General features: G+C 53.0%; 1 protein-coding gene across 1 annotated transcript in view; it reads right to left on the minus strand.

The window, feature by feature from the left end:
• Positions 1–7,928, minus strand: part of Stard10 (StAR related lipid transfer domain containing 10) — a 30,391-nt gene extending 22,463 nt beyond the window's left edge. Inside the window, exons 1-3 of the mRNA XM_028877564.2 lie at positions 7,798–7,928; positions 3,628–3,730; positions 2,939–3,258 (exon numbers count right to left, since the gene is read on the minus strand). Of these exons, the coding sequence (XP_028733397.2) occupies positions 2,939–3,258; positions 3,628–3,730; positions 7,798–7,800 (426 nt within the window). The 5' untranslated portion in view covers positions 7,801–7,928. The remainder of the gene's footprint in view (positions 1–2,938; positions 3,259–3,627; positions 3,731–7,797) is intronic.
• Positions 7,929–16,292: the final 8,364 nt, after the last annotated feature.

Here is a 16,292-nt window from a genome sequence, read left to right on the forward strand (position 1 = left end):
GGGGAGGGGACAGAATCTCAACAAAAATCTGAGGTTGAGGACAGCCTCCTGAAATGACCCAGTGATCCCCAGGACTCTGACTCCTACCTGACCTTGGCAAGAGTCACTCACCCCTCTGGGCCTCAGCTTTGTCATCCATCAAACAAGAATGGGATGATGAGAACACAATGTCCTTCAGTTCTTCAAAGAGTTATTGATGGGGTTAAAGGCCAGTGTTGCATAAGGATGCAAGTTCATCAGAGAGGGCCAGCAACTCTGGAACATGCTGGCCTGGGTTACACTCCTGCCTCATTTGTGGGGTACCCTTCCTTTCTTTGTTCCTTTTCCTTCCTTCTTCCTTCCTTCCTTCCTTCTTTCTTTCTGTTTTGTTTTTCAAGACAGGGTTTCTCTGCATAGTTTTGGAGCCTGTCCTGGATCTCACTCTGTAGACCAGGCTGGCCTTGAACTCACAGAGATCCACCTGGCTCTGCCTCCCAAGTGCTGGGATTCCACCGCTGCCTGGTGGGTAACCTTTCTCTTGGTCTGTTTCTTTCTTAGTAACACAGAAACAAACTGATGACGCCCCAGGACTGGCCTGAGGCTAAATCAGATGACCAAGAGAAAATGCTTGGCCAGGAACAGGGTGCGGATCAGAAATAGAATTAACTGTGTGGCAACTGGAAGTTCTGGAACCTAGGGACAGGAAGCTCAGAGACCTCTGCTCATCTCCCCGAGTTCCTTCTGCTATGCTGACAGGACCAGGCCTGGAGGCTAGCCACTGGTGATACCCATAACTAAGGTATCACTCACTCTCCCCTGGGCCTAGGTTCTGCTCACCTCCTCTACTGTGGGAAATGGGGCTGAGGCAGTATGGGAGAAGAGTCAGAAACAAGACTAGACTTGGAGGCTAACCCGTCAAGCCTTGAAGCTAGAACTCTCGCTCTCCTTTCTCCTCTCCTCTCTGGGGATTTAGTCACATGACCACGTGCTAGCCCCTGTTGTTCCCTGGTCCTCAGATCCTCACCTGCACCCTGTTGTAGGAGGACAAGATTACAAGGCTGATTGTACAAAAGTCTGTCTAGTACCTCAGCCTCTGTTCAGCAGGTGAAGAACTGGAACCTGTGTATTGGGAAAAAAAAGCCCTATGTCCTGCCCAGAAAGAAGCCCATAACACCACAGCTTTTTCAGACAGTCTCCATTCTCAAGTCTAATCTAGCCACAAGGGGTCTGTTGGAGGCAGCCTGGTCCTTATATCTGCCAACTCCTGTCCTGGGCAAGGCTGGGTTTATTCATTAACCAAGCCAGATGGAGGAGGCAGCTCCGCCCTGTTGACAAAGGGTAGGAGTACCCACACACACCCCATACACATGCACACACACACACACACACACACACACACACACACACACTCCCTAGACAGCCAGCCCTATAAGGAAGCCATACTTCCCAGCTCCTACAATACTGCTGGGATTTATTTTTTGTTTTGGGTTTTTTGTTTGTTTGTTTGGCTGTCCTGGAACTCACTCTGCAGACCAGGCTGGTCTCCAACTCACCGAGATCTCCCTGCCTCTGCCTCCAAGTGCTGGGATTAAAGGCGTGCACCACCACCGCCTGGCTAATGCTGCTGGTGTTCCGCCTTTCTCAGTCATGGTCCACCTCCACCACCTTTCACTTTGTTCCTCCCTGTGTCTTTCCCCAACATCACTGCCCTGGCGGACGCTGTGGGAAAAGCCTGCACACAGGCGGCACCATGCTGGCACACCAGCTGCCTCTTCCTTCCCGCCCCTCAGACTCAGACCTAGGCGAGGCCCTGGAGAAGCTCAGAGGAAGGGGACTCAGAGTCAGCGGGCCAGGGCATACAGAGACAGTCACAGAGGGCAAAGGGACATCAGGAAGAGCAGGCCAAGCGCGTGGGGACAGGTGGAGAAAGCTGTGAACGATTACGGCAGGACAGAAAAGCACAGGGCCAGCGGGGATGGACGGCGCCTCAGGTTCTGGTGTGAAGCCAGGAGTCACAGGCCAGGCCCTAGGCAGGGGGGACCCTGTGAAGTCCAGTGCCCTGGCCTCTAAGAACAGGAATGCATCCTCCTCGCCTGAGCCAGAGCAGCAGAAGGGTGCTAAGGAAGGGAACTTCACACCCTGAAATGTGGCCCTCACAACAAAACCACTCGTGTGACGGACAGCTCCTGAGGCCCCTAGACCAGGATCTCTGCCCATCCAACCCCAAGCCTGCCCTGTCATGACAGAGAGAGGAGAATCATGGGACTGGGAGGAGGGGAGATGGCAGTGAGGGATGATGAGTACACACTGCTTTCTGAACTGGTTTCCCTGGACTCCAAGTCCCTGCCTCCCCCTGGCTCTTCCCCCACCCCCGCCCCCCACTCCCATGTGGTTCAGGGCAAGGGAGCTTTCAGGAGCTGCCAACCACAGTCCTAAAGGCCTGCTGGAGACTCAGAGCCTGGTGGAACAACCGGGCAGGGACAGGGAGGACAAGGGATCCAGCAGGCAGGAATCCCATCCTTGGCACCCAAGAGTGTAGAAAGTACAGCGAAAGACCCATCTCAGGCTCAAGAACCAGGGGGACGGAGCTAAAGGGTCATTCTCCGGCCTAGTGAATCAAGCTGGGGGAGGGGGGTGTCCACGTGGATGCTATTCTGGAAGAGATATCCCTGAGAGAAACTATTCCCCTAAGTGGGCCTGGCCACTACCCATCTCCCAAACAGACAGGCATGCCTGGGTTAGAGTGCAGTGAGCCAGATAAGTCATATCCACATGCCCTATCTGGGCCTCAGTTAGCCCATGTGTGTAATGGGGGACCATGCCTCCTCCTGGTTTATAGGAGGAGACTCTGGGCCCAGATGCACCCCTCTGCGGGTCCCTGGCCTGAGTCTGAACAAGAAGACTCCTGCGAGGGAGCTAGGGAGCAGTGGAGGCGGCAGGTACCATAGGGCAACCCTACCTTGATCTTGTGCAGTGTCCGATCCATCTCCACAGCCTGCACCCACACGGACACGCCGGCCTTGCTGTAGGTCAGGTTCCAACCCACCTCGGCCTCACACTCTGACCGGAAGCTGCGGAAGTCCTGGTCATCGGGCACCTGGACACTTTCGCGGCCCAATGCGGGCCGAGGCCCTTGGGGTTCCGTTGAGGCAGCTGGCTTCTCCATAGGGAGCGTGGAGAGGCCCGGGGCCCTGGACCTAGTACGACTCTCTTGGGTCCTCCGCGGAGGTTCCGACAACGTCGACGCGGCTGCAGATGCTGACGCCACCTTCCTGGGACCTGCAAGACCGGTTTGGGGACCAGAGTCAGTGCGCTGGGGGCGCGGGTGGGGCTACCCGGGGTCCCGGGCCAGCGGGCAGCTCGAGAAGGGCAGGTGCTGGCCCCGGGCGGCTGTCGACCGGCACAGGACAGTCACTGGGGCCACCCTCCCACAAGGAGCGACCTCACACTTCCCTGGAGCGGCAGGCAGCGAGCGGCTTTGCTGCGTAGCGGGTGCAGGAGCCCGCGGGAGCCGGGCAGCACCCTGGGGACCGCAGGTGCGGGTCCGGCACGGAGTCCCCGCGCGGTGCGGGCCGGACTCGCTCAACTAACTCGGCAGCGAGCGGCGCGGGGCCGCGGTGGGGGCGGGGCGTGGGGGCCGAGTCTCACCTGTGCGGGCTTCTCTGCTGGGGCCCGCCGGGGCCGGGGTGCGAGCTCCTCCGCCGCCGCCGCCGCCGCTGCTGCCCGGGCGACCGGGGGCCGCGCGGGGGCCCTAGGGGTAGGAGCAGTGGGTCCCGCCGCCGGCCCCGCCCCGCGCCCCCCGCCCCCGCCCCGCGCGCCCCCTCTGCCCTCCTCCCTCCCGCTAGGCTCGGGGCTCCGGGGCTCCGCTCGCCTCGCTCGGTATTTTCCAGGCAGCCGAGGTAAGAGCTGCGGGAGCACCGAGCCCCGCCCCGCCCCGCCCCGCCGGGTCCTAGCGCCAGCCCCGGTGAGCCCCCGGAAGGGGCAAGGTCCGGGAGCTGCGGCTGTAGACCAGCTGAGAACGAGGGACTGGGGAGCAGCAGTAGGCAATGTAGCGAAGTAGCAAAGGAACATGGACTCTCCGAGTAAGGACTCGGTGCAGAGAGAGAGGGATTCTGGAAGTTAACTGTGAGTCGCTTCTCTCCTCCCCTCTCCCACCCTTGCAGGTACACGCTTCTGCAAGAGCCTGTTCCCATACACACGTCAGGGATTCGAAGTGGACACACACACACACACACACACACACACGACTATTGAGAGACTAACTAACAGGAATAGGGATGGCAGCCCCTCAGTAACTTAGAGATGGCCACAGCTTGCAACCCCCAACAACCCAGAGCGTGATAAGCCTCCACACACCCAACTCAATTCCCAGTAGGGTGTGCAATCCCAGCCGGAAGTTGATCCAACTTCAAAGGCTCAAGGTTCACAGGCTGGCCAGAATTTGGCAAAATTTCCACTTCAGTCTCGCTCTGCTCTGGCCAGAGAACCGTCCTGAACCAGGCCCCTCCTCCAGCCCCTAGTTAGCAGTTTTTAGCGCCCGCCCCTCTTTAGCTCTCATCCACGTGTACATACATTTCCTATAGACTACACTGGCTCCCAAAAGCACAGGGCCCCAGAACCCGGAGCTCTCCTGTCCCTCCCCCTGCAGAATACAGTGGCCCAGAGCCCCACTCCACAGCCTGGTGTAAGAGCTGTCTGCTAATGCCTCTGCCCACTCCTCCATCCTGGGAGCCCGGGTCCTCTGGGTCTTCCTTGTGCCAGCTCTGCCCCCTCTATTCAACGTGAACTGAGGCTGGGGGCTCAATTTTTCTAGAGCCAGGCCAGTATGAGTGTGACTGTCTGTCCCTGTCCCTGGGTCTGGGCCACAGAAGAGCGGGGAAGGCCTTTGATGTGTTTGCCCCTCCGGATAAGCTTGCTGCTAACAGGAGTAATAAGTGACCACCGTTGACCTAGTGCCAGAGGGCGCTCATGGCCGTCCACACCAGAGCCAGAGCATTAACTTCTGACACCCAGGGCTCCTGGCTCTGCCCGCTGCATCCCCTCCCTGGGCCCTCAGAAGTTACCTCCCAGCTTCACCATGCAGAGTTCTTTTCTTACAGTGTTAAGAGAAAGCTGAGGAATCAGCGCTTGGGGTTCAAAAATAGATGTGGTTTTTTTTTTTTTTTTTTTTTTTTTTTTTTTTTTCCTGAAGTGCTCAGGGCTCTGAGATGTTTGTAAATCGTGCCCAGTTTAAAAAATGAGCAGCAAGCTGGATGTGGTAGCACAGGCCTATAATCCCAGCTACTCGGGAGACTGAGGCAGGAAGACACAAAGTTTAAGGCTCTCCTGGGCTACATATTGAGTTCAAAACCAGTGCAGGCAACTAAGTCAGACCTTGCCTCAAATGAAAATAAATTAATAAATAAATCAGGGCTGAGGCTCTAACTTTGTGGTAGAGCCCTAGGTTTAGTTGTTAGTACCACAAATAAAAATAACCAGGGGCAAGCAGGTAGCCATGATGGCAGGTGACCCTAAGGGACTTCCTACAAAGTGAATCTTCTCTAAAAACTAAACAAAACCCTGCAGGTCCGCATCAGACCTGTGCAATGACCTTAGATACCCAGGCCTCCCATCTGCAGCGTGGGAGGCGGCGTCAGCTAACCACACACACACACACACACACACACACACACATACACACGCCCTCTAAACCCACTCTTTAGAACTGTCTGGGAATGAGTAGGTGGCAGTGGGTGCTGGCTTTGGGCTTGGGAGGCCTCAGGCGCTGAGTCCTCCTCTACCACAGTCCACCTTCCCCAAGCCTCAGGGTATGTGTGATGCCAACGCTCCCAGGCTGGTGGGCGGCCCAAAGGGGACTCCAGCAAAGCCTGCTTTGTGAACTGGATCCTCAGGAAGTGACCATGAAGAAAGAAATGGCAGCAGTTGCCTGATGGCTTTCTGCGCCCTGGTAACGTCACTCAGATATCAGGCAGCAAGTTACTAAATCTCTCATGCCCACCTTCCAGTCCGGGCTGCTGGGGAGGTAAGGCTGGGCTGAGAGCAGGTGGTGCTGTGAGGGCAAGCTGACAGAAGGACCTCCCCAGCCCTCAGGTGCCAGCCTGAGGTGAAGACAGCTGGCTAGGGAGAGACAGAGGACAGGAGCCAAGCTGTCACTCACATAATCTAGATTAAGAACAAATCTTTTGAGTCTTGAGGGTGAGTGTAGCAGGTGACCTGCTGGTGGATGAGCAGACGGATGTCACTCATCATCCTACTGGTTAATTTGCCCACACATGCTCCCCACCGCAGGAATTTAGGTGTCCCTGGCTCTGAGGCTTTTGACAGCCTCTTGAGCGTGACAAAGTAGCCACAAATCCTGTTCCACCACACCCCTAAGCAGGAGATACAAGAGGAGAGAGGCAAGGAGATAGGGAACAAGCCTGGCAGAAGAGTCTGGACATGAGTCCCAGGACCCAGCCACCCCTGCTTCCCACAGCCTGGCTGTGGACCTGGGTTCAGATCCTAACAGTACCTTTTCCTAGCTGTGTGACTGGAAACAGCGCTCTCTCTCTCTCTCTCTCTCTCTCTCTCTCTCTCTCTCTCTGTCTCTCTCTCTCTCTCTCCCTCTCCCTGCCTGTTTTCTCACCTCTGAGAATCACTACAATGAGGACTTGTGTATGTCTTTCCCCCCTTCCCCCCTAGAGAAGTAACCAAAACTACAACTGGAGGATGGAATGAGCAGAGAACACATTGTCCAAAACGGTGGTCCTGAGTTTAAAAAAAAGAAAAAGATTAAGGAAACATCATGATGTGGTTAGATTCTGGCAAGATTAGACAGTGCAAAGGTTGGCAAAGCAAGATGCCTGCTGAGCCCAGTCGGTGCCCAGAGCGATGCCCCTCTACAGAAGGTAGGTAAGTTGCCCCTGGAAGTTCCAGGTCAGAGGCTGGCCTGGCTCTTTTATGGCTCCCAGCTCCACAAAGCTTGGCACTGAGCGGGTGCCATGGGGGTAGAGAGATAAGAGGTTCTGTGAGAGAGTCATCAGCACACAGAGAGGCTCGGGGAGTGTGAGGACACAGGCCCAAGGCAGGTTCTGAACAAGCCTGGGCCTCACATGCAACCTCAGGAAGAGGGCATGTGCTTCAGGGTCCTCCAGCACCTCAGCACTGTGGTTCCTGGAATGGGGAGAAGCAGAGGTCACTGAGATTTATGCCAGACAGCTGTTGGTGCAAGGGTCCTGCAGAGCTACCTGCCTGGGGCTACCCCTTTTACCTGCTCCTCAATGCCCTCAACTCCCTGCACCAGGTCTAAAAACACCCAGACTGATACTACATGGACCCACCCTGACAAGCACAGACACCAGGGCCTACAGTGCAGGGGTCATCGGAAATAAAAACCCAGAAGCTGGGTATAGTGGAGTATGTAATCCTAGCCTTTTCAAGGCAGAGACAGCAGATTCAAGAGAAATTCAGAGTCATCCTCGCCTACATAGGCAGTTTGAAGCTATCCTGGGCTACACAGAATGAAGAAAAAAGGACCCAGTTCTCCTGACTCCTAGTCTGAAATTGCTCCCACCCTGGTTACATCCCATCCTTTCTACTTGTGGGGATCTTGACAACTTGACAAGTTATTACTTTCACACACACACACACACACACACACACACACACACACTGCCTATGTCTCCGCTTTGGTTTTTGTGAGACATGGTCTGACTCTGTAGTCCAGCAGGCTGGTTTAGAACTTGAGGCAGTCCTGCCTCAGCCTCGGAAGTGACAGGAGTACAGAGATGGATCACCCACATTCAGCCTTGACTTGAGGAGGTGCTCACCCTTACTTACCATCTAGCCAGACAGATGGAGGCTTTTGGATGATAAATTACCCCCCACAGGCCCCTTTCCCCCCACCTTCCTCCTGGGGTAGCCCTGTTTGCCACTAAGGGTGGAGTAAAGGCTGAGAAGTTGTCTAGGGCAACACAACAGTGCCCTGAGACCACTGTTCTAGAAGATTGGACAGTGGCCTGTGTGATGTCACCAGGAAGTGGAATGGAGAGGTAGTTCCACACCTAGGCTCTCAGGCCTCCATGTGGGCCTGGCCTTGAGAGGACCATGTCCAATCAGTGACAATAGGGGCGATACCCAAGCCCCACAAGGTCCGGATCTAAGTGTTTACCCAGGGTGAGTCTCAGGCACTCCTGGGCCTCACTGAACAAACAGCCCAGAGCTGCCCTGAAGGAGCCACAGCCACCAAGCCAGTCACTCAAGGTCACCCACATCCTCATTCATGATGACAGTGTCACAGCCATATATCGCCACTCGCTGCCCTATCGAGGTTCCACACAGACACGCATCATCCCGGTCACATCCATGGCCAGCCCGACACAAAGGCATGTACATATATAATTATACACACCATCAGATTGAAGTTGCCAGGTGGAAAATGCAGGATGCCTAGTGAAATCTGAATTTCAGACACAACCACACAGGGCGTGATGACTGAGGCCTTTAATCTCAGCACCCCAGAGGCAGGGGCAGGAAGATCTCTGTGTGAATTTGAGGCCAGCCTGTCTCTATAGTAAGTTCTAGGTCAGCCAGATTACGTAATGAGACCCCATCTCAAGAAAACACACACATACACACCCCAAATCATTTTTTTTAAAAGAGCTGAGGACCGAACCCAGGGCCTTGGGCTTGCTAGGCAAGCGCTCTACCACAGAGCCAAATCCCCACCCCCACCCCAAATCATTTTTACAACAAATACACCCCAAATACTTACTAAATCTGAAACGCTTACCTCTGAGGGGCAGCTGCACCCACATTGTCCAATCGCACAGGGCAGGGCAGTTCCCTGCTTGCACAGATGTCAGGCATCCATGTCCGTTAAATACACACTCTGCATCCGAGTAACAGTGGTGCACGCGGCTCTGCACATCCTGATCATGTGAGGAGGTGCCAGGCCGGGTCAGGTCTTTAGACTTGTCTCACTCCACAACCACACAGGCTGATGGTTAGGCAGGGGCCGTCAGCCACTTTGACAGCAAGGGAAATAAAGTCCAGTAAGAGCCAGATCTACAACAGGTGCCTCAACTTGAGGTCCCCTGGATATGGAGAGTCAGGCTAGGGTCACACTCATAGTGTCACCCGAACCACTCCCCAGAGGCCTACATGGTGATGACTGTCCTGCTCAAGGCCCTCAGGGTCCATCCAGCTTTGAGAGGAAAGAAAAAAAAAAAACCAAAAGGAAGGACTTGCTGGGCTGTGAGAAGGGGGCCCAACCTGTGTCACAGGAGCCCCAAGAGTTATTGTCCACCCTGGCAGAAGAAGGACTAGACAGCCTATTCCCAGACACCCCCTCACCACCCAGCCTGAGCACAGAGCCCAGGGGAGGACTTGGAGTCAGCAGATGGATCCGGTGCCTCTAACAGGAAATTCAAGGGTTTCTGGAAGGCTGCATCGACCCAGCTATCAATCAAACTGAGTTCCTGCGCCATCAGGACCTTGTCAGCAGGGTCCCCTGCACAGGGGTGTGGTGGCCACAGGCTCTGGGATCCTTTGTGGGGTGGGAGGGTGGAGGAAGCACTCCCTTGGTTCAGTTGGAGTCTTCCTAGATGCACCCCTTAGCTCAAGAGACTCCCCAAAGACTGAGACAGGAGAACCAAAGGAGGACCTTTGGGACCTGTCCCCTGTGAAGTCCTTCATGGAGGGGATAGGCTTCTCTCTCCCCAGAGGCTGGGGATGGCCTGGGCAGCAGAACCTAACAAGTTTGGAAGGGCAGTCCCCAAAATTCAGGGCATAGAAACTAGAGGATAGACTGGGAATGATGGGCAAGGAGACCTGCAGATGGAGTGAAGTACCCAGCTTAGCACTAGTCCAGAAAAGTGGCTTGGGCAAGGGAGCCAGGCTGTCTGGGTCAAGACCTCAACACTCGGCGCTGGGATCTAAAAGAGTTTTCTTGACCTCAGTATGTCTAGACTGTCTTTGCCTCTAAGACTGACTGATGAGATTTACATTATTACAGTGGGGAGAGAGAGCCGCTGGGCAGGAGTGCTGAGCTCAGTGGCCTGACCACAGTGAGTTCCCAGTAAGCACACATGGGATGATGGCATGTTGTCCCCTGCCTTCATCCGCAGTTCCGAGACCTCCTCCAGCGGCATTACCTCCTTGTGCTCACACAGTGCCTGCCAGCAGGGCACAGGGGGTCTGGCCCTTCCTAGTCACAGGGCAGAGGAGTACTGAGCAGAGGGACTGTTTCTCAAGCTGAGCAAGGGGCCGGTGTGGGTGGGCCTCTCCTGGAGCTCTGCTGTGAGAATGAGGTTCTAGGTTGTTCTGGGATCAAAAATCTAGTCCCGAAACAGCCCTGCAGTCGGCTCAGCTGCTATGGGGCATTACTGCCTGGGGGACTCTTCCTGCCCCAAGTCTTATGGAGTCCTGGGTCAGCGGGCATCACCACGTCCTCCCCGGGGGAGGCTGCCTCCTTCAGCACCTTCTAAATTTAGGGCTTGGTTCTGTGACTCATTTCTGAATCTGCTTGGATCCCTCCTCCAGGAGTGTGCTCCCACGGTATTTTTATCCTCCACTGCCACAGACTGAAGAATTCAGGCCCCCAATCCTGCAGGAACCCCAGCCTAAGCAGGACTCCCTACGCCCACGTGCCAAGTTGCTGTGGGTGCCTCTCCGACCAGATCCGACACTCCAACCCTGCTTCTGCCTTCCCAACTTCCTCCTCCCCAGCCACAGCCACAGATCCAGCTGGGTGGCCTTCTTGGGGGCTCTCTCCCAGGGGAGAAGGGGTGGAACCGAGTCCTGCCCCCTTCCATCTGGCTCCTAGACACAGCCCACACCTGAAGGCAAGGTCTGTTTCTTCACCAGAGTCCCTCTCTCTGGCTTTCCTGCACTTTTCTTCTCCACCTCTAAATAAGGACTTTGAACCATTACTTACAAAGGTTTGGACCAAAGTTGAAATTACCACCCACCTCAGTCAGAGTGGGCTAGGGATGTAGTTTCTAATGTCTGGTGGGTGGGTCCTGTCTGTCATGTAGGACCTCCTCCTGGCCCTAATGCCTGCTCCATTCAAAGAAAGCACAGGCCAAGAATCTAGACTTCTGTCCTTCATTGAGGAAGATCCCTCACTACCTCCCACTCCAAAGGAGCTTGTCTGGTTCCAGTGTGATCAAAGCTAGAATGTGCAACCCAGGACAAGAATCCCCTTCTCTCTGGGCCTTGGGATGTGGGCAGAGCATGAGCAGGCACTGGTGTTGACATCTGTCTCCCCAGAGGAGAGCATGAGAGCCGGGTCCCCGCTTCACTTTCAGATCTGTTGCCTGAGGCATGCTGTGGAAGTCTGGAGGAGACGGACAAACCTGGGGCTGCTGTCTGGCTGTAGCCTGCTTTAACCTGTCTTTCCCAGAAGCAATGACAGCCAGCAGTTATTACTTACCACATGACTGGTGCCGTTCTTTGTACTGGACAGGTTATAACTCATTTAATTTATAGTTAACCCCCCCCCCAGACAGCCCAGGATAATGCTTACCACCTCCACTTTAGAGAAAACAGGAGCCATAAAAGAGGGGCAGTGACTTACCCAAGGTCACAGTATGGACACTGTTGAGGGCTAATGAAAACCCAGGGCTGACTGCAACTCTGGCTTCCATTGGTTCTAAGAAAGCTCCTCTCAGAGGTATACATTAGATACTCCATAAATGTTTGATGAAGATGCTTGGTCACTGCCATGTGATGGAAAGATCCCCATCCTGGTCCAATTCTGTCCCAACTCCTGTGTGTCCTTAGTGAGTCCTTTTCTAAGGTGGCACATGCCTACATAGAACTCTGGAGACTGAGGACAGGAGGATTACTCCAAGTCTGAAGCCAGTCTGGGCTACATAACAATATGCTGTCTTAAAAAAGAAATCCAAGCCAGGCAGTGGTGGTGGTGGTGGTGGTGGTGGTGGTGGTGGTGTGGTGTGGTGTGGTGTGGTGTGGTGTGGTGTGGTGTGGTGTGTGGTGTGGTGCACACGCCTTTAATCCCAGTGCTTGGGAGCCAGAGGCAGAGGCAGGAGGATCTCTGAGCGTTCAAGAGATCCAGCTTGGCCTACATAGTGCATTCCAGGACAGCCAGAGCTAAGTAGAGAGACCCTGACTCAGAAAAAAAAATGAGGAGGAGAGAAAGAAAGAAGAAATAAAGAAAGGAAGGAGAAAAGAAGAGAAGAAAAGAAAAGAAAAAACAAGACTCCATCGGCCTGACATACAGGATCCCCGAGGCCCTACCACGGCCTCCTGCTCTTCAAAGTGGGAAGTTCTATCTGGACAGCAAATGCAGAACTGTCTTCCTTCCTACAAAAGCTCCCTCTGAAGCCAGCTGTGGTGGCACATGCCTTTAATCCCAGCACTCAGGAGGCAGAAGCAGGTGGATCTCTGGGTTCTGAGGTCAGCCTGGTTTAGAGAGCAAGTTCCAGGACAGCCAGGGCTATATAGAGAAATCTTGTCTCAAAAAAAAAACAAACAATGAAATCCAGACAAAATGGAAACACACACATAGAAAGAGAAGATAATTTCCAACCACACCCCTGTGCATGTTTTTTTGAGGAGGACTTATGTATCATATCCCAGGCAGGCCTTGAACTTGCTATGTAGCTGAGGATAGCCTTAGACTTCTGATCCTCCTGAGTACTGGGATTATAAAAATGTGCCACCATATTGAGTCTATGCAGGGCTGGGGCTTGAAACCAGGGCTTTGCGCATGTTAGCCAGTATTCCACCAACTGAGTTCCATCCCCAGCCTTCCATTTCCTTCTTTAGCCTTAGTTTCCCTGGCTGAAAAGCAGAAACAGTGAGTGAGGGCCAGAGGATTAGATATTCGGAGGTGGGACATATCTTGGATTTCCATTTCTACATGCATCCACCTTCCCTGAGTTGCCCAAGGAGGCCTCATATCAACCAGACCTCGGTGTCTTCCAGTCTCTCCCTCATCTCTGAACACTCCATAAACAGATGCATAAAGCCTACTGCTGCAAGGCATAGAGACATGGAAAAGTTCACTTGTCCTATGTGTGGCATGGTATGTTCACCTGTTCAACTACATGTTCCAAAGGCTCTTTCTTCTTCTTCTTCTTCTTCTTCTTCTTCTTCTTCTTCTTCTTCTTCTTCTTCTTCTTCTTCTTCTCTTCTTCTTCTTCTTCTTCTTCTTCTTCTTCTCCTTCTTCTCTTCTCTCCTTCTTCTTCTTTTCTTCTTTTCTTCTTTTTGGTTTTTGAAGACAGGGTTTCTCTGTGTAACCGTCTTGGCTGTCCACCTGCCTCTACTGCCCGAGAGATGGGATTAAAGGCGTGTGCCATTACACTTGGCTTCCAAAGGCTCTTAAAGCTTCAGTTCAATATGCATCATTTCCTATCATCATGCAGGCCAGCTCCACTATCACTTCCGGTGGCTGCTGGCCCCAACTAAAGTGATTCGAGTACCAGTACACCCCGGGGCTCAGGAGTCTAGTGTCTTCCCATCCCTTTCCATTCAGTCTGTTTCTCTTAGTGGGCCCCTCATCTGCCACCCCTGGGGCTACCGTCAATGCGAAGCATGGTTTGTATAGCTCCAGCTACACCGTTCTCTTCCTCCAAGAACGCTCAGATCCTCCTCTTCTTCCTGAGACTGTAGGTCAAGTCAGTGGAGCCCGGCCTTTCTCATCAGACCTAATTGGGTCAGAAACCTAACTGTGACTCCTCCAGGGCTTTCTGGAACACGTAGACTTGTTTCAACATTCAACAAAAACACTAGTCCTTGGGGTGCCAAGAAGGGCTTCAGGCCCAAAGGCAGAACGGCTGGGCTCTAGCCCATGCTCACACAGTGACCTGTGCTAGCCCCAGGCCTGTTGGGTATGTATCCCAGGTTTGCAATTTGCAGAAAGAGGAAATGCGCCTCTCAGCCTGCAATCAACGGACTGTAATAATCTTCCGCCTTTACAGACTGCTTGCGAGTTTCATTTCCATCCTTGGATCTCATTAGACCCTCCCAACAAGCTGATTCCATCTATAAAAGTCAGAAAGCTTAGGTTCCCAAGGAAGCAATTTACCCAAGTCACATAGCAAGTCAAAAGTTGGAGGCTGGACTATAGCTCTGGAATCCTTCTCTGGTTCTTTACGTTCTTTGCAAAAGTCCTGTGTGAGGACCAAGGCAACGAAGGGGCTGTGCTTTGCAGACAATCAAAGGACCACAGATAGACAAGAGGACAGTTCTGTTACTCCTCATTGGTGTTATATCTTTGCTCAGGCGCCCCCGCGTGTCTAACAAGAGGCGATCCCATCGCGCAGGCGCCTTTTGGTGTTTACCGAGGCCGCCAGGCCTGCAGTTGCGCGTGCGCTTTCCACCGAGTATGCCTCGAGCCCCGGGGAACCAGAAGCGACCCCGCAGCCCCTTAGTGTTTGTGGACGCTCTGCCAACGCATTCTCGGGGTTTCCCCCGGGTCTAGGCGTCTTCACAGCCGTGGAGCGGCGAGAGGCAGCGAAGTCGCCGCCGCGTGAAGCGTCGGACGCCAATTCCGCCACCTGCCGCGGCAGGAACGAGCGCTGAAGAGGCGGAGCGCAGTGGCTTGGGCGCTGAACTTCGCCTTAGGAGCTCTGGGCCCAAGCGCTGTAAAAACTACATTTCCCGAAAGCACCCGCAGAAGGGCATGTTGGGAGTTGAAGTTTGGAGACCATGGAGGTCTTGTGCTGGAGGAGCTAGGCAGTGAGGCCTCGGAGCCACAGGGCTCGACATGTAAATTACACAGTTGCCAGCTTGTGTCTTAGAAAGAATACTAAGTTGTCTGCACCTGCCACTCTGCCTGTCAGCACTCAGATCACCATTGCGTTGGACTCTTCTAACCTACTGCTGTTAAATCCAATGTGTGTGTGTGTGTGTGTGTGTGTGTGTGTGTGTGTGTGTGTGTGTGTGTGTGTGTCTGTGTCTGTGTCTATGTGTGTGTGTCTGCGTCCCAAGTGCTGTGGTTACAGGTCAGTGCCTGCATGACCAGCTTAAATAGAGCTTTGTGCAGTGATGAAGATGTTCTCTGCCTGCACAGTCCAATTCCGTTGCCTTAATGTGTGGCTATTTAACACATAGCTAAATGCCACAAAAGAATTAAAAACATTAGTCAGCCTTGGTGGCTTACACCTGTAATCCCAGCTCCCAGGAGCTGGAGATGGGAGGGACATGAATCTCAAGTCAAACTGGGCTCTATAGAGAGACCTCAGTGGTAAAATGTTAGCCTAGCTGACACAAGACCCTGTATTCAATACCCAGCCGGTCCTGAGTAATGACACACACCGCCCTAATTTAATGTCTTTTCTTTTTGTTTTTGTTTTTGTTTGTTTGTTTTTTGAGACAGGGTTTCTCTGTGTAGTCCTAGTTGTCCTGGAACTCACTCTCTAGACCAGACTGGCCTCAAACTCACAGAGAACTGCCTGCCTCTGCCTCTCAAGTGCTGGGATTAAAGGTGTGCATCACCATTCACCCAGTGAATATATATATTCAGATCACCATTACTTTGGTATATATATATATATATGTATATATATGTATATATATGTATATATTATATATATATATAGTTTGTTTGTTTGTTTGTTTGTCTTTCGAGACAGGGTTTCTCTGTGTAGTTTTGGTGCCTGTCCTAGATCTCGTTTTGTAGACCAGGCTGGCCTCGAACTCACAGAGATCTGCCTGGCTCTGCCTCCCGAGTGCTGGGATTAAAGGTGTGTGCCACCACTGCCTGGGCTGCAAATATAATTTTTAATGTAATTAGTTTTAACTCATTTAAATGGCTACCTTGTGGATAGGGCTACTTTACTGGACAGCTCCATAAATGAAACCTGTTGCTGTCTTCAACACAGTGGCCTTGCCTCTCTTCGTGAGGCATAGGCTTGTTTCTTCTTGCCTGCTGACTTCCTCTTCCTCCACTGTTTGTCCCTTGCGAACTAAAAATTAGTTTCGATTGTAAAAATCTTCCCTACTGTTCATTAGGCTGGAATAACAGAGGCAGAGAAAGCCAGCTGTAAAATTAACAGGAAATAATGCTTTCCCAAGGACATTAGGCAGCTATAAAAATGTTATAATGACCTCCTGCTTTGAGTAACAATTTATTTCTTACCAACCCAGCAGGCTTGTTTTCTGAAATCATAGGCTATCGGCAACTTTGCTGCTGGAAATGATATGAAGCAAACTGAAAAGTCTTGCCTGGGGATCTGAGCCAGAGTGGACAGAATTTACCATTTGGGTTTGGAGACCCAGAGAAAGGGCCTCTGGACACATTACATCTATCTTTATTGTTTCCAAGGAAACAAGATCCTGGGTCCACTTGGCAGTGCAGGCTTGA

The sequence above is a fragment of the Peromyscus leucopus genome, chromosome 1, assembly GCF_004664715.2.
Source record: "Peromyscus leucopus breed LL Stock chromosome 1, UCI_PerLeu_2.1, whole genome shotgun sequence".
NCBI classification, from domain to species: Eukaryota; Metazoa; Chordata; class Mammalia; order Rodentia; family Cricetidae; genus Peromyscus; species Peromyscus leucopus.